This window comes from Oncorhynchus clarkii, chromosome 4, assembly GCF_045791955.1.
Source record: "Oncorhynchus clarkii lewisi isolate Uvic-CL-2024 chromosome 4, UVic_Ocla_1.0, whole genome shotgun sequence".
Classification (NCBI taxonomy): Eukaryota; Metazoa; Chordata; class Actinopteri; order Salmoniformes; family Salmonidae; genus Oncorhynchus; species Oncorhynchus clarkii.
The window spans coordinates 53178671-53203560 of record NC_092150.1 but is presented as its reverse complement, the minus strand read 5'-3'; the positions used below and the strand labels follow the sequence as shown (position 1 = coordinate 53203560).

Genomic DNA, 24890 nt, shown 5'->3' with positions numbered 1-24890 from the left:
GGAATGTGTTTGTCACTTTGAGCAAGTGATTTGTTTTGACATTGTGTCATGAATTAGTCATTTCTAATACTTTTTCCGTGCTTAATTACACCTGCCTACTGTAGCTCAATTGACAAAGGGAAATTCTGATGCAAACCAAATGCATGGTGTCTATAGATGCATTGTATTCTGACTGAATTCCCTTAGTGTACCACCTTTTGTGCAATTGTTACCCTTCCAATGAGCTTATCATATAAACTACACTGCGAAAAGTACTGTTTGCTTCCCTTTTAATAATTTCAGCACAGGTAACAGCCATTTAGTTTTTTTTTTTCATTCTTACTCTCCCCAATTCACTTAAATAAAACGTTTATTTCCCATGGGCTTCACCAGAGTACCCCCTAGTGGCTGGAATACAACTGTATTAAGCCCCTTAGTAAATCCTTTTTTTTAAATACTTGGAATGAAATTGAGACCCAAACTATAGGCTTCTGTAGCCATATGCAAGTGATAGTATAGCACCAAACCTAGTTAATTTGTTTTAATTATTCCCAGACTTGTTTCTTTAAATATTAGTCATTATCGGTAGCCACTGTCAGTTAACTCTACAAGTCACTGACTTGTTCCTTTGCATTTCTTTCCTCAAGTTAATGTGGTTGTTCCTGAGGATAGCTAGCAATGGTGGATCATTAGGCTAACGTATTTAGTTGTGCAATTTGGGACATGTAGCTGATTTGAATCATTACGGAATGCAGACCATAAGTAACAGTTTAAACCTGGAGCCTGGTTCACAATGACTGGACCATCATTGAAGAAGATTATGGTTGAGTTAAACGACTGCTGTTCAACCCCTATTGTACACTTCTCACCTTACAATATTTCATGGCTTGAACAATTGAATGTCAACTTCCAGGATGAATCAAACCCTAAATAATATACACGATCGGTATTTTTAATCTACCAATTGGTGAAGACAGTTTACATTGTCTTTATTTTAAACTGTTCTCCATAAATTAGAATTACAAAGTACACAAAATATACAGTGATGGCTTTAGATACTTAGTGAACCTGTAGGCCAGAAAGTGGGGTTTTAAGCGGTTTAATTGTCTTCAGCGCATGTAAGAATCATGCCTGTTACACAACTGCAGAAGTTAAGTTGGAATACTAACTACTGAAATGTACGCCTTATGACTTCTATTGGGGCCCAATTTAGACTTCACAGTAAATCCTGCCCATTTGCCACTACGCGCAGGCTAGAGCAACCACTCAAAGTATTTGATCCCAGGTCTTGAGTCAGAGTAGCATCACTACTCTGGACGGTTCTGACTTATATGTGGACAACTATAAATACCTAGGTGTCTGGTTAGACTTGAAATTCTCCCAGACTCACATTAAGCATCTCCAATCCAAAGTTAAATCTAGAATCAGCTTTCTATTTCGCAACAAAGCCTCTTTCACTCATGCTGCCAAACAGACCCTCGTAAAACTGACTATCCTACCGATCCTTGACTTCGACGATGTCATTTACAAAATAGCCTCCAACACTCTACTCAGAAATTGGATGCAGTCTATCACAGTGCCATCCGTTTCGTCACCAACACCCCTTATACAACCCACCATTGCGACCTTTGTGCTCGCGTTGGCTGGTCCTCGCTACATATTTGTCGCCAAACCCACTGGCTCCAGGTCATCTATAAGTCTTAGCTAGGTAAAGCTCTGTCTTAGCTCACTGGTCACCATAGCAACACCCACCCGTAGCACGCGCTCCAGCAGGTATATTTCACTAGTCATCCCCAAAGCCAACACCTCCTTTGGCCGCCTTTCCTTCCAGTTCTCTGCTGCCAATGACTGGAACGAATTGCAAAAATCACTGAAGTTGGAGACATATCTCCCTCACTAACTTCAAGCATCGGCTGTCAGAGCAGCTTACCGATCGCTGCAGCTGTAAATGGCCCATCCAACTATCTACCTCATCCCCATATTTGTTTTTTTTGTTGCTCTTTTGCACACCATCTGCACATCTATCACTCCAGTGTTAATTGCTAAATTGTAATTACTTCCCCACCATGGCCTATTTATTGCCTTACCTCCTTCATTTGCACACACTGTATACAGATTTTCTATTGTGTTATTGATTGTCCCATGTGTAACTTGTTTGTGTCGCACTGCTTTGCATTCCTGGCCATGTCACAGTTGTAAATGAGAACGTGTTCTCGACTGGCCTAACTGGTTAAATAAAATAAAAAAAATAGGCTGATGCAGTAGACTACAATTTAGTTTGAATAATTTTATAGGATTAGTTCTCATAAGCCTTGTTATGAATTTGTTAACAGCTGAATGTTCATCTTTGACTAATTGTTTCGATACGATTAAGACATATCTAGCTACAGCATTTTGGTATCCAGTGAACCTTATGATCTGAGAACTTATTCATATTTATAGCCCAAACTGTTTAACATAACTAACTGCCTTCAGGACCACGATGATTATCGTTAGCATGTGTGATACTGCTGTGTACTCTAGCTCTTCAGGACCAGCTGGAGACCCCTGTCATACAGTGATACCCAGTGGTCCCATTTAGGGGAGCCTACCGGTGGGGCAAGTCATTAAATTCAACAGAACCCATGGTAACACCCACTGTAGCCAAAGCATTAAGACATCTGTTAAACACAAACCAGCTCAGTAACATAACAGATAGGCGTGAAGCTGTGAGCACAGTTCACTCAATTTCTTATTCCAAATGGGCCCTGTTCAAAAGTAAATGCACTACAAAGGGGATAGGGTGCCGTTTAGGACTCACTACAGCCCTGCTAAAAGACCGACAACTGATGGGGCCAGAAAGCTACAATCCAGAGTTATGGAGCTGTTCTTGAATACAGTGACATAGATCTACAGTACATCTGAAGATCAACACATTCTTATCCAGATATCAGGTCAATAGGCATTCTATTTCGATTCCCAATCTGCGGCACTGCATCCATTTTTGGACTTTAAAATGCATGATACATACCCATTGATTCTTGAAGAATATAACTTAAATTCCTCACGAGCTTAGTTCAACTGTCGTGCTCCATCAGAACCCAAAATATGCCTGTTTTCTGTTTGTAAACACACTGCATAGCCTCAAAGCATGGCTGGTCAGTCTCCGCTTGCGTCATTTAAATGGTACAAATGAATCAATGTGGCGTGAACACAACCAGTCATGATAGTTTCAACTGATTGTCAAGCAAAACACTTCAAGTAGGCTATCTGTGCATGTTCGTCCACTCCAAAATAATTCAAACAGTGCAAAGCATGTACACTCGTGCCATTTAAAGAATTCAAAACATGTCTATTTCCAAACACAAAGTGTGACCAGTGACATTCTTGCTGACAAATTTACCTTTTTTTTTGTAGCCTGAAACTGTCCCGGGATGGTCACCCTCACACATGGTCAATTATCGTGACTAGGCTACAATGTGTAATAGGCCTACCGGTAGCTAGTGATGTAGTGGTAAAAAATAGGTGGATAAACTCTGATTGCAGGTGGCGTGAACTTACGCTCCATATACTTTCAATGCATTTTTCTGAAAAGGGAGGGTCAACTGCGTTTAGTTGTGTTACCCTCTAAGCCGAGGCAGTTTTACACACAGAACAGGTAGCCTACATTAATATAATACACAAGTTGAATTCAAATGTGTTTACACCCTAATTCATGAGTTAATGCCTGGAGTCTTCACAGATTGTGTGACATAAAAGACTCCCTTTCTTTCCTTATATTAATGACATTTAAGACAGTCTTATTTGTCATTATTAAGCATTTAACAATTTAATTAGAACCCTGTACGATTCCTGGATGGTGGAGATGTCGGAAAACGCATTGTAACTATGCCGATGTAACATTTCATTATGTTTCTCTGTGAAAACAGTTCTCACGGGCACCCAAATCCAAAATAATGTAGGCCTACGCCATTGCTAAATCTAATGCTTCTAACTGAAAGAGTCAACTATCATTAATGTTGGGATGTTTTGGGTGCGCATTGGTGTCTAGCCGTAGGCTAGTTGTCTAGTGATATTGGTGTCTAGCTGTAGGCTAGTTGTCTAGTGATATTGGTGTCTAGCTGTAGGCTAGTTGTCTAGTGATATTGGTGTCTAGCTGTAGGCTAGTTGTCTAGTGATATTGGTGTCTAGCTGTAGACTAGTTCTCTAGTGATATTGGTGTCTAGCTGTAGGCTAGTTGTCTAGTGATATTGGTGTCTAGCTGTAGGCTAGTTGTCTAGTGATATTGGTGTCTAGCTGTAGGCTAATTGTCTAGTGATATTGGTGTCTAGCTGTAGGCTAGTTGTCTAGTGATAGTGGTGTCTAGCCGTAGGCTAGTTGTCTAGTGATATTGGTGTCTAGCTGTAGACTAGTTCTCTAGTGATATTGGTGTCTAGCTGTAGGCTAGTTGTCTAGTGATAGTGGTGTCTAGCCATAGGCTAGTTGTCTAGTGATATTGGTGTCTAGCTGTAGACTAGTTGTCTAGTGATATTGGTGTCTAGCTGTAGGCTAGTTGTCTAGTGATATTGGTGACCATCATCAGCTGGTCCAGGAAAGAAAACAAATATTGATAGAAAATAAAGTTAAATAAATGGTCTACTTCTGGCCACATTTAGGGGAGCTAATATCTTATTCATGGAAGCTGAACCCCCCTGGCTCCCCTGTAATTTGCACCCTGATCAGTCCTTGCATCCATTGTCTTGATCTATGAATTTGAGTTGGTCTCCAGCTCCATCCCTTAGTTTTTTACTAAAACAGTGGCAGGGTTTCTGCTTTGTTATTGATTAAAACGCAGATGGCCCCTTTAATGCCTTTTCAGTGTCATTGATGGCTGAGTAATGTAACAATGAAGGCACTTCCTTCAACCTTCATTACTGCAATAGATAACATGGAAAAATAAAAGATCTCACATTACCCGCATCCTTTTTTCAAAACTATAATCACTTAATATTGCATTTTCATCTAAACCTTTATTGATACAGGTTTGTTTCATTGACAAAATAACCTTTGCAATAGAGAATATGGTCGCTTTATTTCTAAAGTGACTTCTGAAGTCAACACATTCGTTAGGTGTCCCATGCGGGAATCGAACCCACAACCCTTGAAGTTGCCATGGATTCAGTCAGACACAGAGGCTAGTCACTGAAGGTATTTTAATAGAGACACGTGTTAAACTTACTCGGTGATGAATGAGTTAACACTAATTCCACAGCTCCAGGCTCAATAAAAAAACAAGGAAGTATATCAATATGCAGCTGTTGCAAAACTATATTATTTACATTCTCCCCCCCAAAAATAAACAGTGCCAGCATTTTTAGGAGGGTGGAAGTGAATACTGAATATGGCCATAGTTGATCTTCGATCTGTTCCAGGAATGGCCGACCGCATCTGAACTGGCCCAGGTGGGTAGGACCAGATAGAAGGGGGCATTTCAGTAATATCCGAGAAGAGAACCGTTGAAACAATTATGTTAACAAAGGAAAAATATATATAATTCAGATATGCCAGGAAGGAAAATCTTCCCTGAAGTCTCTTTTTTGTAGCGAGTGACCCAGTCCCATGATACTTTGCAACAATCCCCCATTTTAAAGCGTGGGTCAGCCGAAGTGCGTCATCCTCCAGGCCCCGTTTCTGGGGTGGGTGACCCCGTACAGCAGAGGCTTAGCTGGGTCCATACATTGCATTTATGCTGTTATCACATGGATAAACACTAATGAACAACCGGTTCAAATCATAGAATGAAAGTGTGCAAGTGTGTAGAAGCTGGCTAAGTAAGGGTAGAGGGTGCAAACGACTGCCAAAATCAACAGTATTTGACAGTAATACGATAACTACTTGTGCAATTAGCTAGGCTATCCAACCACTCATATCTGGCAGCCATATTCTCTTGGCAAGAGGAATTCTGGGTACTCTATAAGAGGGGGAAGGGGTCCATTTTTAATGTTCTTCCTCCACTCCCTCCCTTGTATGAGAGTTTAAACTCCTAATGGGGAGGCATCTTCCAGACATGGGCTCTCCAACCCTGTTCCTGGAGAGCTACCTTCCAGTAGGTTTTCAATCCAACCACAGTTGTAACTAACGTGATGTAGCTTATCACCCAGCCAATTATTAGGGTTGTAGCAAAAACCTACAGGGTGATAAGCTCTCCGGGAGCAGGGTTGGAGAGCCCTGTTCCAGAGCCACAATGGCAATAATGCATTCAGCAAAAAAACAAGACAACCAAATGTCAATGTCAGACCAACGTCCCCAACAGCTCAGGACCACCTTTCACATCATCAACGATAATAATGCTCCAAAGACGCAGGAAATTATTGCAAAAAAGCAGTTTTCAATACCTACTTTGTCTTGGAGGAAAGCCGTTGTGAATTTGCTACTTCAGTTTTTTTTAACGGCTGTACAGCTCGTTCAGAGACCATTTTGAAGCGCTTTCTTTCCCCACGTTACGCAACCTACTTTGGTCCCATCAAATACAACTCTGGACCTCAAAGCCAGTCCCACCCCATGTTTTCATTGTTCCCCTCTAATCAGAGACTGATTTAGACCTGGGACACCAGGTGGGTGGATTTATTTATCATCAGGTAGAACAGAAAACCAGCAGGCTCCGGACCTCACAGGGTCAGAGTTGAATATCCCTGCTTTAGTCTATTTCAAAGCGCCATATTTTACCTGCTCGCTCAACACTCCCCCACCCTCATATCTTTAGGAGGCCCTACAACTTGAGCTCGTTGGCAATTTTGGACGCAATGTTCTTAAAGGCGATGGATGTGCCCGAGATCCGCTTGAAGCGCACACCGTTGAGTGAGAGTCGCGGAAGCTTGCACACTTCCATCTCCCACTGAACCAGGCTCTCGGCGTGGCCGTCACCGTGCACGCACAGCAGCAGGAAGCGCTCGCGCTGCTCATAGTCGCAGTTGTTGGCGTCCAGCACCTTGCGGATCTCGCGCATCATGTCGTGGGGCTCCATGGACGACGTGGTCTTCATGCTCCAGGTGAAGCGGAGGGAGCGCGGCTTGGTGTCCTTGGGGTGTTGGCCGTGGGGGGGCTGAGGCTGCTGCTGGTCCTCCTGATCACCGGACATGTTGCGACTGCCGGGGAGGAGAGGAGTTAATTAGAGGGGTGGAGATGGAGGGTGTGTGTGTGTGTGTGTGTGTGTGAGAATCTATGCATCTGCCTAAGTGAGTTTTGAATGCCAATGTGCCTAAATATGCGAAATGATCAAATGTGTGTAGTGGATCACCTGTTCACACATTTCATTTAGCCTGCTCTTGAATATCTTACAGGCTACAACACCATATTGACACTGAGTGTACAAAACATTAAGAACACCTTCCTAATATTGAGTTGCACCCTACCCCCTTTGCCCTCAGAACCTCCTCAATTAATCAGGGCATGGAGTCTACAAGGTGTCGAAAGCATTCAACAGGGATGCTGGCCCATGTTGACTTCAATGCTTTCCACAGAGGTGTCAAGTTGGCTGGATGTTCTTTTGGTGGTGGACCATTCAGTGTGGAAAAACATAGCGTTTCAGACCGGTGCGCCTGGCACCTAGTACCATACGTCATTCAAAGGGACTTAAATCTGTTGTCTTGCCCATTCACTGTCAATGGCACACATACACAATCCATGTCTCAATTGTCTCAAGGCTTCTTCCCATTCATCAATGTCGATTTAATAAGGGATCATAGCTTTCAACTGGTCAGTCTGACATGTTTTGTACACTCAGTGTATACAAGCAGACACTGGTGACAGATTCATTTGAACGTCATTGGTGCATTTACACCACACGTCCATGCAGGGGCACTCTTGTGTACTTTCAACAGGCAGTCATGCAGTGGGGGACACAAAGGCAACAATGTAATTTCACAATACATCTAGTGACATGCACAAGAAAATGCAGACCTCACTTCTGCATGCAGGCAAAGCAGAAAATAATTTGTCACTAATCAAAATAATTCCAACACATGAAACAGAGCATTATGTTCAAACAGAACCGTTGTTCTACATGGGCAAGGTAATGCCATTGACTCAAATTAAAGTCGGTTCGCATGAATGAGTTTCACCATTAGATGTCAGTAAAAAACAGGAAATCAAAATTGAGGGAGAGTCAGGGCTGTCCTCTGTTGGACTCCTAGCCACTCTTATAATGGTCCTATTGGAGACAGCAGTATCTCTTCCATACAGGGCTGTCCTCTGTTGGACTCCTAGCCACTCTTATAATGGTCCTATTGGAGACAGCAGTATCTCTTCCATACAGGGCTGTCCTCTGTTGGACTCCTAGCCACTCCTATAATGGTCCTATTGGAGACAGCATTATCTCTTCCATACAGGGCTGTCCTCTGTTAGACTCCTAGCCACTCTTATAATGGTCCTATTGGAGACAGCATTATCTCTTCCATACAGGGCTGTCCTCTGTTGGACTCCTAGCCACTCTTATAATGGTCCTATTGGAGACAGCAGTATCTCTTCCATACAGGGCTGTCCTCTGTTGGACTCCTAGCCACTCTTATAATGGTCCTATTGGAGACAGCAGTATCTCTTCCATACAGGGCTGTCCTCTGTTAGACTCCTAGCCACTCTTATAATGGTCCTAATGGAGACAGCAGTATCTCTTCCATACAGGGCTGTCCTCTGTTGGACTCCTAGCCACTCTTATAATGGTCCTATTGGAGACAGCAGTATCTCTTCCATACAGAGAACCAGTGTACATGTTCAGCACTGTGCAAAATAGATCAGCGTGAACTAGGTCCAGTAGGGCCCTATAATTTTTTTATTTTTTTTGCCTGATTCCATTGTTTTCCCAAATTCTGTTTTCTCTGTTTTGTTTTTCGAGGTTTCCGTTTGTCACTAACCGCTACATAGCATACAGTCGTGGCCAAAAGTTTTGAGAATGACACAAATACACATTTTCACAAAGTCTGCTGCCTCAGTTTGTATGATGGCAATTTGCATATACTCCAGAGTGATCAAATGAATTGCAATGAATTGCAAAGTCCCTCTTTGCCATGCAAATGATCTGAATCCCACAAAAACATTTCCACTGCATTTCAGCCCTGCCACAAAAGGACCAGCTGACATCATGTCAGTGGTTATCTCATTAACACAGGTGTGAGTGTTGACGAGGACAAGGCTGGAGATCACTCTGTCATGCTGATTGAGTTAGAATAACAGACTGGAAGCTTCAAAAGGAGGGTGGGGCTTGGAATCATTGTTCTTCCTCTGTCAACCATGGTTTGCACAAAAAGGGCTTCAGAGGCAAGGATATTGCACCTAAATCAACCATTTATCAGATCATCAAGAACTTCGGGTGGTTCAATTGTTGTGAAGAAGGCTTCAGGGCACCCAAGAAAGTCCAGCAAAAGCCAGGACCATCTCCTAAAGTTGATTCAGCTGCGGGATCGGGGCACCACCAGTACAGAGCTTGCTCAGGAATGGCAGCAGGCAGATGTGAGTGCATCTGCACGCACAGTGAGGCGAAGACCTTTGGAGGATGGCCTGGTGTCAAGAAGGGCAGCAAAGATCCACTTCTCTCCAGGAAAAACATCAGGGACAGACTGATATTCTGCAAAAGGTACAGGGATTGGACTGCTGAGGACTGGGGCAAAGTCATTTTCTCTGATGAATCCCCTTTGTTTGGTTCATCCGGAAAAAAGCTTGTCCGGAGAAGACAAGATAAGCTCTACCATCAGTCCTGTGTCATGCCAACAGTAAAGCATCCTGAGACCATTCATGTGTGGGGTTGCTTCTCAACCAGGGGAATGGGCTCACTCACAATTTTGCCTAAGAACACAGCCATGAATAAAGAATGGTACCAACACATCCTCCGAGAGCAACTTCTCCCAACCATCCAGGAACAGTTTGGTGACGAACAATGCCTTTTCCAGCATGATGGAGCACCTTGCCATAAGGCAAAAGTGATAACTAAGTGGCTCGGGGAACAAAACATTGATATTTTGGGTCCATGGCCAGGAAACTCCCCAGACCTTAATCCCATTGAGAACTTGTGCTCAATCCTCAAGAGGCGGGTAGATAAACAAAAACCCACAAATTCTGACAAACTCCAAGCATTTATTATGCAAGAATGAGCTGCAATCAGTCAGGATGTGGCCCAGAAGTTAATTGACAGCATGCCAGGGCGGATTGCAGAGGTCTTGAAAAAGAGGGGTCAACACTGCAAATATTGATTCTTTGCATCAACTTCATGTAATTGTCAATAAAAGCCTTTGACACTTATGAAATGCTTGTCATTATACTTCAGTATTCCATAGTAACATCTGACAAAAATATCTAAAGACACTGAAGCAGCAGACTTTGTGAAAATTATATTTGTGTCATTCTCAAAACTTTTGGCCAAGACTGTAGACTAGACATACACACGCACCACATACACAGATGGGCATTCCTGTGCCGTTTCCCCCCAAAAACTGTGAATCACTTATTCGATTTATTCATGTCTTATGATTAACTTGACAAATTCATTTTCAATACACATTTACTTTATGTCCTACTAAGTTCAATACATTTTTGAATATTGTTCAATTCCATTTTAATGTCTAGATTCCATGATTCCGTCTACGTTTTCCACAATGCAGATTTAATAGGGCCCTACTCAAGAGAGAACCCAAAACCCCAGGCACGCCTGGAGTGGAGACCCAGGATGGCAGAGCAGATGGCTGGGTTGACTGTACATTGGGTTGGAGGGGATAAGAGATGGAGGTGGAAGAAAACACTGATGATTTGAAGTATTCCGTCTCACCTTGAACCCTCCAACCTCCCGTTTCTCTCAAACTCTGCTGGGCCTCTGAGATATGGAGGCGTGAGATAACACAGAGAGGAAGAAAGACACAGGAGAGGGAAAATCTGATCTTACAGTCCAGTTAAAAAGAGAGCGGATCAAAAAAACTGATACCGAAGGGGGAACGACTAATTTTAGGAAATGAGAGAGAGAGGGAAAAAAGAAGGGGAAAGACAGTATTGACAGGAAGGCAGTGTTAAACTGTATCTAGTCCATTAAGGACCCATGCCTAATGGCACGTCTGGTAGTCGGACATTTCACACCACCAGTATGGGACGTGCAAACAGCAGAGAAGTCCTGTGAGTTGTGATGAAACAAAAGGCTGTGTGTCAGTGCTGAACTTCCTGTCCTCCATATTGCCATTGCAGCTCCATCCAGTTTGATGACCTCTATACATTCTCTTTGGCAATGGGAAGGAAGAACAAAGGTGTGAAGAGAGACTGTTTTGTGGAGGTGTTTGGTTGAGGCGTGCAGGCAGCTGTGTGTGTGTTCACAGAAATACTTTAAGGCATATTCACACACTCAAGTGCAGATACAGTACATTCGGAAAGCATTCAGACCGCTTGACTATTTCCACATTTTGTTATGTTAAAGCCTTACTCTAAAATGTATTAAATAGTTGTTTCTCCTCACAATTCTACACACAATACCCCATAGTGACAAATCCCCCAAAAATGTTCCTCCCCCCCTTAAAAAATGAAATATCACATTTACATAAGTATTCAGACCCTTTACTCAGTACTTTGTTGAAGCACCTTTGGCAGCGATTACAACCGCAAATCTTCTTGGGTATGAAGCTACAAGCTTGGGGAGTTTCTCCCATTCTTCTCTGCAGATCCTCTCAAGATCTGTCAGGCTGGATGGGGAGCGTCGCTGAACAGCTATTTCCAGGTCTCTCGAGATGTTCGATCGTGTTCAAGTCCGAGCTCTGGCTGGGCCAATCAAGGATATTCAGAGACTTGTCCCGAAGCCACTTCTGCGTCATCTCTGTACTTTGCTCCGTTCATCTTTCCCTCGATCCTGATTAGTCTCTCAGACCCTGCCACTGAAAAACATCCCCACAGCATAATGCTGCCACCACCATGCTTCGCCGTAAGGATGGTGCACGGTTTCTTCCAGACGTAATACCTGGCATTCAGGCCAAAGACTTCAATCTTGGTTTCATCTGGTCAGAGTCCTTTAGACGTCTTTTGGCAAACTCCAAGCAAGCTATCATGTGCCTTTTACTGAGGAGTGGCTTCCGTCTGGCCACTGTACCATAAAGGCCTGATTGGGGGAGTGCTGCAGAGATGGTTGTCCTTCTGCAAGGTTCTCCCATCTCCACAGAGGAACTCTGGAGCTGTGTCAGAGTGAACATCGGGTTCTTGGTCACCTTCCTGACTAAGGCCCTTCTCCCCTGATTGCTCAGTTTGGCTAGGCGGCCAGCTCTAGTAAATGTCTTGGTGGTTCCTAACTTTTTCTATTTAAGAATAATGGAAGCCACTGTGTTCTTGGGGACCTTCAATGCTACAGAAATGTTTTGGTACCCTTCCCCTGATCTGTGCTGAGACACAATCCTGTCTCGGAGCTCTACAACCATTCCTTTGACTTCATGGCTTGGTTTTAGCTCTGACATGCACTGTCAACTGTGGGACCTTATATAGACAGGTGTGTGCCTTTCCTAATCATGACCAATCAATTGAATTTACCACAGGCGGACTCCATTCAAGTCGTAGAAACATCTCAAGGATGATCAATGGAAACAGGATGCACCTGAGATAAATTTCGAGTCTCATAGCAAAGGCTCTGAATACTTATGTAAATTAAATCGCTTTATCATTATGGGGTATTGTGTGTAGATTGATGAGGAATCCATTTTAGAATAAGGCTGTAACGTAACAAAATGTGGTAAAAGAGGTCTGAATACTTTGAATGCACTGTACATGTAGACACACACACATTCACGCCAAACCCTCTCACACAGATGTACACAGACACATCTAATTGTCATGCGGCTGGAGAGTGCTGGACCTGGTTGGCTGTGAGATTGAAAAAACAAAGCGAGAAAGGGATTGTTCGATGCTCAGACAGAAGGAACACTATCTCTGGGCTGGATGGAGTTCCCCTGAAAAGAGGCAGGACACGAGAACTGGTGGAGCAACGATTGTGGTACTACACCACAGAACCCTATTAATAGAGCTAGATGGTACTGAACTGAAGAGCTTCAAAATACAGCTATAATTCAAGTCCACAATGCTACGCTTCACAGCTAAACCAAAGGCCTGCACTTTTGAGATGCATTGTGCAGGTAATCGACAGTCATCAAGAAAAAAAACTCTGGCAAGAAGGACTTAAGGGCTATTTGGAACAGATTCTAAGTCATACTACTCTGTGCGTCTGTCTGGGACTGAGTCAAGGAGAAATTGAGGGACAAGTTCCTTAGCCAGGTGGGTAAGGGCTCAAATCAAGGATAAGTTCCATTGCTGGGCCAGAATGGCTTCCAGGGACACCAACGCGAGGAGAGAGAGGACGATGGGGAGGTGATTTATCTATAGTCTGGGGGATTCGGTACCTGAACGCCGTCCTGCAACGAACCACTTCTCAATCATCATCTCGATCGGCAGCCACTTTAAGAGCCCAGTACCCTAAATTACACAGCCAAGAAGAAAAATTAAGCAGAGCTCTCTGAAATTAAAGATGGTGTCCATTGCGTGAGAGAAAAAAGTACAGCCTAGCCCCTGAAATTATTCTATTTAAAGAATGTTGGTTGTCTTCAGTGTGTGTGTGTGTGTGTGTGTGTGTGTGTGTGTGTGTGTGTATATATATAGTTGAAGTTGAAAGTTTACATACACTTAGGTTGGAGTCATTAAAACTAATTTTTCAATCACTCCAAACATTTCTTGTTAACAAACTATAGTTTTGTAAAGTCGGTTAGAACATCTACTTTGTGCATGACACAAGTAATTTTTCCAACAATTGTTTACAGACAGATAATTTGACTTATAATTCACTGTATCACAATTCCAGTGGGTCAGAAGTTAACATACACTAAGTTGACTGTGCCTTTAAACATCTTGGAAAATTCCAGAAAATGATGTCATGGCTTTAGAAGCTTCTGATAGGCTAATTGACATAATTTGAGTCAATTGGAGGTGTACCTGTGGATGTACTTCAAGGCCTACCTTCAAACTCAGTGCCTCTGTGCTTGACATCATGGGAAAATCAAAAGAAAACAGCCAAGACCTCCGAAAAAAATGGTAGACCTCCACAAGTCTGGTTCATTTCTAATTTCCAAACGCCTGAAGATACCACGTTCATCTGTACAAACAATAGTACGCAAGTATAAACACCATTGGACCACGCAGCAGTCATACCACAGGAGGCCTACAAATCTAACTCAGTTACACCAGCTCTGTCAGGAGGAATGGGCCAAAATTCGCTCAACTTATTGTGGGAAGCTTGTGGAAGGCTACCCGAAACGTTTGACTCATGTTAAACAATTTAAAGGCAATGCTACCAAATACTAATTGAGTGTATGTAAATTTCTGACCCACTGGGAATGTGATGAAAGAAATAAAAGCTGAAATAAATCATTGTCTCTACTATTATTCTGACATTTCACGTTCTTAAAATAAAGAGGTGATCCTAACGGACCTAAAACAGGGAATTTTAATTAGGATTAAATGTCAGGAATTGTGAAAAACTGAGTTTAAATCGATTCTGCTAAGGTGTATGATAACTTCCGACTTCAACTATATATAAATATATATATATATATATATATATATATATATAGTACATACACACACACACATACAGTGGGGCAAAAAAGTATTTAGTCAGCCACCAATTGTGCAAGTTCTCCCACTTAAAAAGATGAGAGAGGCCTGTAATTTTCATCATAGGTACACTTCAACTATGACAGACAAAATGAGGGAAAAAAATCCAGAAAATCACATTGTAGGATTTTTATGAATTTATTTGCAAATTATGGCTGTTTTTCTGCAAAGGGACCAGGACTGGTACGCCATTTCCGGTCACAACTTGCAGACTTGTTTACGTGTTGCTGTGCGTTTTGTTGCCAACCTATTTTGCTACCTGACAACTTTATGGTTTTTACTTTTTAATTACCGTTTATATTTTTGTTTTTTTCCCTCAACTTTTTCACTTCGGACGCTTTATCTGGACATGGTTCGTCAGGACCTCCAACAGCCGAAGCTAAGTAGTAACATTAACATGATGCCTTCTAATTGCAGTCGCTGTACTCATAATATACAGGAGAACGATCGCCTTACGGCGAGGATAGCTGTGCTACAAGACCAGCTTCAGACGCAATCGTTAGGTAAGGGTAATTTCAGTGTAGGAAAGGATGAAACAGCGTCTGTGCCACCAGTAAGTACAGATAGTAACGTTAGTATAAATCCCCTCGCACGGTCCCCGCAGCCGGACAACTTTCTCACGGTTTCTGGAAGGAAATGCTGTAGGAATGCTCAACCGGTGTCGCTCATTCAACCGACAGAAACTTTCAACCGGTTTTCCCCATTAAGCAGCGAGTCGGAGTCAGAGGCCGAGCCTTCTCTTGTCTCTACTCCTCTCGTTACGGGGTCTGAGACACCGAAGCTTCCCACCATTAGCTCTGACAAATTGAAAACTCTAGTCATTGGCAACTCCATTACTCGCAGTATTAGACTTAAATCGAATCATCCAGCGATCATACACTGTTTACCAGGGGGCAGGGCTACCGACGTTAAGGCTAATCTGAAGATGGTGCTGGCTAAAGCTAAAACTGGCGAGTGTAGAGAGTATAGAGATATTGTTATCCACGTCGGCACCAACGATGTTAGGATGAAACAGTCAGAGATCACCAAGCGCAACATAGCTTCAGCGTGTAAATCAGCCTCAGTCTCTGGCCCCCTCCCAGTTAGGGGGAGTGATGAGCTCTACAGCAGAGTCTCACAACTCAATCGCTGGTTGAAAACTGTTTACTACCCCTCCCAAAAGATAGAATTTGTAGATAATTGGCCCTCTTTCTGGGACTCACCCACAAACAAGACCAAGCCTGACCTGCTGAGTAGTGACGGACTCCATCCTAGCTGGAGGGGTGCTCTCATCTTATCTACCAACATAGACAGGGCTCTAACTCCTCTAGCTCCACAATGAAATAGGGTGCAGGCCAGGCAGCAGGCTGTTAGCCAGCCTGCCAGCATAGTGGAGTCTGCCACTAGCACAGTCAGTGTAGTCAGCTCAGCTATCCCCATTGAGACCGTGTCTGTGCCTCGACCTAGGTTGGGCAAAACTAAACATGGCGGTGTTCGCCTTAGCAATCTCACTAGGATAAAGACCTCCTCCATTCCTGTCATTATTGAAAGAGATCATGATACCTCACATCTCAAAATAGGGCTACTTAATGTTAGATCCCTTACTTCAAAGGCAATTATAGTCAATTAACTAATCACTGATCATAATCTTGATGTGATTGGCCTGACTGAAACATGGCTTAAGCCTGATGAATTTACTGTGTTAAATGAGGCCTCACCTCCTGGCTACACTAGTGACCATATCCCCCATGCATCCCGCAAAGGCATAGGTGTTGCTAACATTTACGATAGCAAAAAATGACGTTTTCGTCTTTTGAGCTTCTAGTCATGAAATCTATGCAGCCTACTCAATCACTTTTTATAGCTACTGTTTACAGGCCTCCTGGGCCATATACAGCCTTCCTCATTGAGTTCCCTGAATTCCTATCGGACCTTGTAGTCATAGCATATAATATTCTAATCTTTGGTGACTTTAATATTCACATGGAAAAGTCCACAGACCCACTCCAAAAGGCTTTCGGAGCCATCATCGACTCAGTGGGTTTTGTCCAACATGTCTCTGGACCCACTCACTGTCACAGTCATACTCTGGACCTAGTTTTGTCCCATGGAATAAATGTTGTGGATCTTAATGTTTTTCCTCATAATCCTGGACTATCGGACCACCATTTTATTACGTTTGCAATTGCAACAAATAATCTGCTCAGACCCCAACCAAGGAACATCAAAGTTGTGCTATAAATTCACAGACAACACAAAGATTCCTTGATGTCCTTCCAGATTCCCTCTGTCTACCCAAGGACGCCAGAGGACAAAAATCAGTTAACCACCTAACTGAGGAACTCAATTTAACCTTGCGCAACACCCTAGATGCAGTTGCACCCCTAAAAACTAAAAACATTTATCATAAGAAACTAGCTCCCTGGTACACAGAAAATACCCGAGCTCTGAAGCAAGCTTCCAGAAAATTGGAACGGAAATGGCGCCACACCAAACTGGAAGTCTTCCGACTAGCTTGGAAAGACAGTACCGTGCCGTACCGAAGAGCCCTTACTGCTGCTCGATCATCCTATTTTTCTAACTTAATTAAGGAAAATAAGAACAATCCGAAATTCCTTTTTGATACTATCGCAAAGCTAACTAAAAAGCAGCATTCCCCAAGAGAGGATGGCTTTCACTTCAGCAGTGCTAAATTCATGAACTTCTTTGAGGAAAAGATCATGATTATTAGAAAGCAAATTACGGACTCCTCTTTAAATCTGAGTATTCCTTCAAAGCTCAGTTGTCCTGAGTCTGCACAACTCTGCCAGGACCTAGGATCAAGAGAGACGCTCAAGTGTTTTAGTACTATATCTCTTGACACAATGATGAAAATAATCATGGCCTCTAAACCTTCAAGCTGCATACTGGACCCTATTCCAACTAAACTACTGAAAGAGCTGCTTCCTGTGCTTGGCCCTCCTATGTTGAACATAATAAACTATCCACCGGATGTGTACCAAACTCACTAAAAGTGGCAGTAATAAAGCCTCTCTTGAAAAAGCCAAACCTTGACCCAGAAAATATAAAAAACTATCGCCTATATCGAATCTTCCATTCCTCTCAAAATTTTTAGAAAAGACTGTTGAGCAGCAACTCACTGCCTTCCTGAAGACAAACAATGTATATGAAATGCTTCAGTCTGGTTTTAGACCCCATCATAGCACCGAGACTGCACTTGTGAAGGTGGTAAATTACCTTTTAATGGCATCAGACCGAGGCTCTGCATCTGTCCTCGTGCTCCTAGACCTTAGTGCTGCTTTTGATACCATCAATCACCACATTCTTTTGGAGAGATCGGAAACCCAAATTTGTCTACACAGACAAGTTCTGGCCTGGTTTAGATCTTATCTGTCGGAAAGATATCAGTTTGTCTCTGTGGATGGTTTGTCCTCTGACAAATCAACTGTACATTTCAGTGTTCCTCAAGGTTCCGTTTTAGGACCACTATTGTTTTCACTATATATTTTACCTCTTGGGGATGTCATTCGAAAACATAATGTTAACTTTCACTGCTATGCAGATGACACACAGCTGGACATTTCAATGAAACATGGTGAAGCCCCAAAATAGCCCTCGCTAGAAGCATGTGTTTCAGACATAAGGAAGTGGATGGCTGCAAACTTTCTACTTTTAAACTCGGACAAAACAGAGATGCTTGTTCTAGGTCCCAAGAAACAAAGAGATCTTCTGTTGAATCTGACAATTAATCTTAATGGTTGTACAGTCGTCTCAAATAAAACTGTGAAGGACCTTGGCGTTACTCTGGACCCTGATCTCTCTTTTGAAGAACATATCAAGGCCATTTCAAGGACAGCTTTTTTCCATCTACGTAACATTGCAAAAATCAGAAACTTTCTGTCCAAAAATGATGCAGAAAAATTAATCCATGCTTTTGTCACTTCTAGGTTAGACTACTGCAATGCTCTACTTTCCGGCTACCGGGATAAAGCACTAAATAAACTTCAGTTAGTGATAAATACGGCTGCTAGAATCCTGACTAGAACTAAAAATTTTATCATATTACTCCAGTGCTAGCCTCCCTACACTGGCTTCCTGTCAAGGCAAGGGCCGATTTCAAGGTTTTACTGCTAACCTACAAAGCATTACATGGGCTTGCTCCTACCTATCTCTCTGATTTGGTCCTGCCGTACATACCTACACGTACGCTACGATCACAAGACGCAGGCCTCCTAATTGTCCCTAGAATTTCTAAGCAAACAGCTGGAGGCAGGGCTTTCTCCTATAGAGCTCCATTTTTATGGAATGGTCTGCCTACCCATGTAAGAGACGCAAACTCGGTCTCAACCTTTAAGTCTTTACTGAAGACTCATCTCTTCAGTGGGTCATATGATTGAGTGTAGTCTGGCCCAGGAGTGGGAAGGTGAACGGAAAGGCACTGGAGCAACGAACCGCCCTTGCTGTCTCTGCCTGGCCGGTTCCCCTCTTTCCACTGGGATTCTCTGCCTCTAACCCTATTACAGGGGCTGAGTCACTGGCTTACTGGGGCTCTTTCATACCGTCCCTGGGGGGGGGGGTGCGTCACTTGAGTGGGTTGAGTTGTGCCGTGGCGGAGATCTTTGTGGGCTATACTCGGCCTTGTCTCAGGATGGTAAGTTGGTGGTTGAAGATATCCCTCTAGTGTTGTGGGGGCTGTGCTTTGGCAAAGTGGGTGGGGTTATATCCTTCCTGTTTGGCCCTGTCCGGGGGTGTCCTCGGATGGGGCCACAGTGTCTCCTGACCCCTCCTGTCTCAGCCTCCAGTATTTATGCTGCAGTAGTTTATGTGTCGGGGGGCTAGGGTCAGTTTGTTATATCTGGAGTACTTCTCCTGTCCTATTCAGTGTCCTGTGTGAATTTAAGTGTGCTCTCTCTAATTCTCTCTTTCTTTCTCTCTCTCGGAGGACCTGAGCCCTAGGACCATGCCTCAGGACTACCTGACATGATGACTCCTTGCTGTCCCCAGTCCCCCTGGCCGTGCTGCTGCTCCAGTTTCAACTGTTCTGCCTTATTATTATTGGGCCTTGCTGGTCATTTATGAACATTTGAACATCTTGGCCATGTTCTGTTATAATCTCCACCCAGCACAGCCAGAAGAGGACTGGCCACCCCACATAGCCTGGTTCCTCTCTAGGTTTCTTCCTAGATTTTGGCCTTTCTAGGGAGTTTTTCCAAGCCACCGTGCTTCTACACCTGCATTGCTTGCTGTTTGGGGTTTTAGGCTGGGTTTCTGTACAGCACTTTGAGATATCAGCTGATGTACGAAGGGCTATATAAATACATTAGATTTGATTTGAGGACGACTGATCCGTTTAAAAGAAAGAATGAATGGGGCCATGTATCCTGAGATTTTGAGTGAAAATCTCCTTCAGCAAGGGCATTGAAGATGAAACGTGGCTGGTTCTTTCAGCATGACAATGATCCCAAACACACCGCCCGGGCAATGAAGGAGTGGCTTTGTAAGAAGCATTTCAAGGTCCTGGAGTGGCCTAGCCAGTCTCCAGATCTCAACCCCATAGAAAATCTTTGGAGGGAGTTGAAAGTCCATGTTGCCCAGCAACAGCCCCAAAACATCACTGCTCTAGAGGAGATCTGCATGGAGGAATGGGCCAAAATACCAGCAACAGTGTGTGAAAGCCTTGTGAAGACTTACAGAAAACGTTTGTTGACAATGACAGAGGTCAAAGGGTATATAACAAAGTATTGAGATAAACTTTTGTTATTGACCAAATACTTATTTTCCACCATAATTTGCAAATAAATTCATAAAAAATCCTACAATGTGATTTTCTGTTTTTTTTTTCTCATTTTGTCTGTCATAGTTGAGGTGTACCTATGATGAAAATTACAGGCCTCTCTCATCTTTTAAGTGGGAGAACTTGCAAAATTGGTGGCTGACTAAATACTTTTTTGCCCCACTGTATGCATGTCTGTGTATATATATATATATAAATAATACATACACACACACACACACACACACACACGTACAAATATATATATATATATAATACACACACATACACACATACATACATACACACATACATACATATATGTATATACACACACGTGTGTACATGTGTGTATATACCGGTCAAAAGTTTTAGAACACCTACTCATTCAAGGGTTTTTCTTTATTTTTACCATTGCAGACCAAAAGTGAAGACATAACACACAAGGAAATAGCACACAGGGAATCATGTAGTAACCCCCACCTTGTCACAACACAACTGATTGGCTCAAATGCATTAGGAAGAAAATTAATTCCACAGATTAACTTTTAAGAAGGCACACCTGTTAATTGAAATGCATTCCAGGTGACTACCACATTAAGCTGGTTGAGAGAATGCCAAGAGTGTGCAAAGTTGTCATCAAGGAAAAGGGTAGCTACTTTGAAGAATCTCAAATGATGATTCCATATGTGTTATTTCATAGTTTGCGGTCTTCATTACTTTTCTACAATGTAGAAAATAGTAAAAATAATGAAAAACCCTTGAATGAGTAGGTGTTCCTAAACTTTTGACAGGAAGTGTATATACCTCAAATGTACTATACCTCAATTGCAAACAAAAAAATATGTTTTTTTTTGTAAAAATGTATTTCCATAGGGTATAGAACAGACTCTTGGGCCACCCCTGACGTCACTGATCCACGGAGTGTGGTACCAACTTCATACAATTAATAAAAGCCTTGTTACCAAAAGGAAGGGTTCTTGCCTGAATAACATCACGCTAGATGCTGCCAAACTAGCAAATGGCTCCCACCAACCTTTTACCAACTTGTATGCATTTGATGTACAGTCATAAATGCATTGTATGCTGCAGAAGTTCTGCAATCATATACACATATGAAACGAGCACACGACTAAATAAAAACATACTGTGTTTCATAGAAGAAATTGGTCAGCATTTACATTAGTGATTGTGCACAGACCTGCTCTGTAGAGGACCATGCATGGTTGATTAGTTTAGTCTGAACTCAAAGACCGATAAGAAAGCATATAGGTCTTAGACATGCTAAATTGCACACCGATTAGGGCTTGAGGAGCCAAGAGGTCAGTCAGTTTCAGGCATTTAATTCAAGCTCTTTGTCCACACAGGGTTAAAAAATGAATTACACAGTTGACCGATTAGTCAAGTGTTTCTGATTAATTGCACACTGGGCCAATTGGCGGGGTCTTCCTACCTTTTGATAAACCTGAATTAAATATTTGTATTAAAAAAAATGTAACAACCAGTCAAATTTTGTACAAACAAATCTTTAGTTTAAAAAAAAGAAGAAAAAAAATCATGTTTGACGTTTCTTTTTTTGGAGCAGCATAATAAAATCAGTAGATTTTAGGTGTCAACATTTCTGTGAGACATCTCTGTCTGAGCCTGGCTGCTAGCCTGGCTGCTAGCATCTGTTACTGGCATATTTCAGACAGCTTGGATAATGAATCATTGCAGATTCCCTAGTATAGAGTATAATTCTAGAGCTTAGGTGTTCAAATCGGGTCCAGGAAATACCTGAATAGCAGCTATGAAAGGATAAAGTTGTGAAAAAAGTGTAACTAATATATTAAATAATACTTTCATGTTATGTTACTTTTCTGATTGAACTTGAGGGTCTTTGCTCTTTAGTCATCGAACGCAAAAAGGCCCCAAAAAGTAATGAAGACATTCTGTACATGACAGAGCATCGTGACATCAAAATATAATTTGGGTTAAAATGTAGAACCAGATTTATTCTGAGGGGAGACTATTCGTCTTACTTTTCAAAAGAATTTCAGTCTATGACCATATATGTCTGGGCAGAATAATGAATATTACCCACAAAAATTGAAACGCTGCCACTATTCATTCTAATTCTGGTACACAAACAAATGAAAAGCCGCATTGCTAGATTTTGTCAGGGGGGAAGCCAACATGGACTACAAAGAGAAGTGAGAGATATACATACTGACATTTAGTGTTAAAAGCAGGGCAGGTCTACTACTCAGTTACACTAAATCCAAGTGTACACATGGCAGACCTTTGAGGGAATGATGTAGCTGCACTAAGACTAAGGCACTGTAAAGGTTTTTTTCTGAGGTAAGAGAAAAACAACTTTCATTTCACTCAGTGAGTCAAACTACAGTGAGTTCCAAAAATATTGGACAGTGACGTATTTTCTGTTGTTTTGGCTTTGTACTCCAGCACTTTGTGACTGGGGTTCAAGTGCAGACTGTCAGCTTTAATTTGAGGGTATTTTCATCCATATCGGGTGAACCTTTAGAAATTATAGCACTTTTATACAAAGTCCCGTCCCATTTTAGCGGACCAAAAGTCTTTTCCCACCAGAGATGTGTTTCCATCACTGTGCGTGATGACGTAGTGCACATACCAATACCGTTTGCAGTTCAATTCCCATGGACCTAATAAAAAATACAGCATGGTGAATTTGGCCCGTCGAGTTTTCAAAGAAAAAATGTGAAATTAAATGTTAATCATCGTTGAAATTAAATGAATAAAAAAAACAGGAAATCTGCCCCAAGTGATTTTAACTTTGGAAAGCTGTTCCAAGTATTCCCACCCATAATAGAGAGACAAGTGATCGTATTAGCAAGCTTTGAAATGATCATGTTTTAGTCAAATATGATCTGTTTGGGCTTCTCGGTCAATTTGCAGTCTACAAATGATTTGTAATTATATTCCGGGGCTGCCGACCATCCTCTAAATAAAACGTTTAAAAATCATCCCGCGGGTGAATTACTGGATTATGGATACATTCCTCAAACCCCCGGTGCCGAACACTGCGTACAGTGGGACGTTTGAATTGTTTCGGGGATACCATTGGTGGCTTTGGCTTACCTGCGTGTGAGCTTGGAGGTGAGCTTGGTGAAGAGGTTGGAGGAGCCGCGGCTGCGGGACTGCGAGAGGGGTGTGGCGTCATGCGAGAGCGTGGGCGAAGCAGGCGGGCCGTTGTAGGTGGCAGTGCGGCGCTCCCGCAGCTGGCCGCCGTGGAAGGTGCTGCGGCTGGCCGTGCCACGGGGGAAGTGAACCCGGTCGGGGGGCGTGGCGCTGCCGGGGTTCCGTTGACTGGAAGTCGCTGTTGTGCTGGGGAGGAAACCGGGCTCATGTTGATAACAGGGGGTACCATCACAGCAGATGTTTGGTTAGTTATGACTTTATCAACCACATCATGTTAACACTTGGTTTTATTGTTTAGTTGACTAAAGAGTTAAAGGGAAACTAAAACAGAACCTTCAGGACATTCGAGCCAATGAAAAAGAGGTTGCTTATCTTTGCTACATTAGGGATGGTTTGTTTATCAGGTGAGATTTGGCTGGCACTACTTCGGACCAAATACACTTGGGTATGTTAGAGGAAAGAGACCAGAGCAGGAGGCAATCCTTCTTCGTGTTAAACACACAAATGGACCTTTTAAAAGAGGTCCTCAGCCATTGGAGGTGGTGTTTTGGGGGTGAAGCTAACGGAATGAGAAGTGAGCAAAAGTGTGGGATGAATGTTCGGGAGGGAAAGGGTACGATTGGTCAGAAACTATTCGGTGGGAGGTCAGACGGCGTTAGAGAGAGTTAGAAAGTGTGGACAGAGCGGGGGGGGGGGGGGGGGACGAGGTTAGCGAGAAAAGCAGACAGATCAAATGGGACCCCCTAGTCAAACCCCTGGGAGTTGGGGTGGGAAGCCTCTTACTTAGGCCTGAAGTCAACGCCGTCGGTAGGTGGCAGCGTTTGGCGGCATGTGTGGCCCGAAGCCGACAGGGCCTTCTGGTGGCGCAGGTGGACTGAGGCCGAGGAGGAGGTGAGGGCCTTGGAGTAGGCAGAGAGGCTAGTGGTGCAGGCTGCCGACATTTCACTCATGCTGCCCCCAAGAGGACAGGAGGTGAAGTGGGGCGAGGGCCACAGGGCCAGAGCAGAAAACGTGGATTTAAATAAAGCATTGAGGGCATAAAAAAGAGTCACACGTCATAAGTCAGAGGTAACGGACAGAAAAGGCTCTACTGAATTAATGTACTGTAACAGCAGTGTAATATAGGTAGTTAGACAAGCAGAAGTTTATGGGAGCTTATTCTGCAGTGGTGACTTCGTGTCTATTGGGTTGCACTGGTAAAAGGGTGTGGATTGTCGAATGGATAGGAGTGTGTCGCCCTCAGTCCGATACATATCGGTTTTATTTATAATTGAGGGGAATTGGATCAGTGTATAGCAATGTTGCATTGCACTCATTTTATTTGTGAATGTCGTGAATACCTAATTCGCGACATGAATGACTCATTCAAAAA

The 24890-nt window shown here is 42.9% G+C and overlaps 1 protein-coding gene across 4 annotated transcripts in view; it reads right to left on the bottom strand.

Moving 5' to 3' along the window:
• Positions 1-5133: 5133 nt before the first annotated feature.
• Positions 5134-24890, bottom strand: part of LOC139406940 (MAP/microtubule affinity-regulating kinase 3-like) — a 141852-nt gene continuing 122095 nt past the window's right edge. The window contains exons 15-17 of one of the 4 annotated variants that reach the window (XM_071150117.1): positions 23459-23704; positions 10751-10795; positions 5134-7082 (exon numbers count right to left, since the gene is read on the bottom strand). In XM_071150117.1, the coding sequence (XP_071006218.1) occupies positions 6707-7082; positions 10751-10795; positions 23459-23704 (667 nt within the window). In that variant the 3' untranslated portion in view covers positions 5134-6706. Of the gene's footprint in view, positions 7083-10750; positions 10796-12912; positions 13414-23458; positions 23705-24890 lie in introns of those variants that run through there. The other 3 variants (XR_011634043.1, XM_071150118.1, XM_071150119.1) reach the window with 3 other exon arrangements.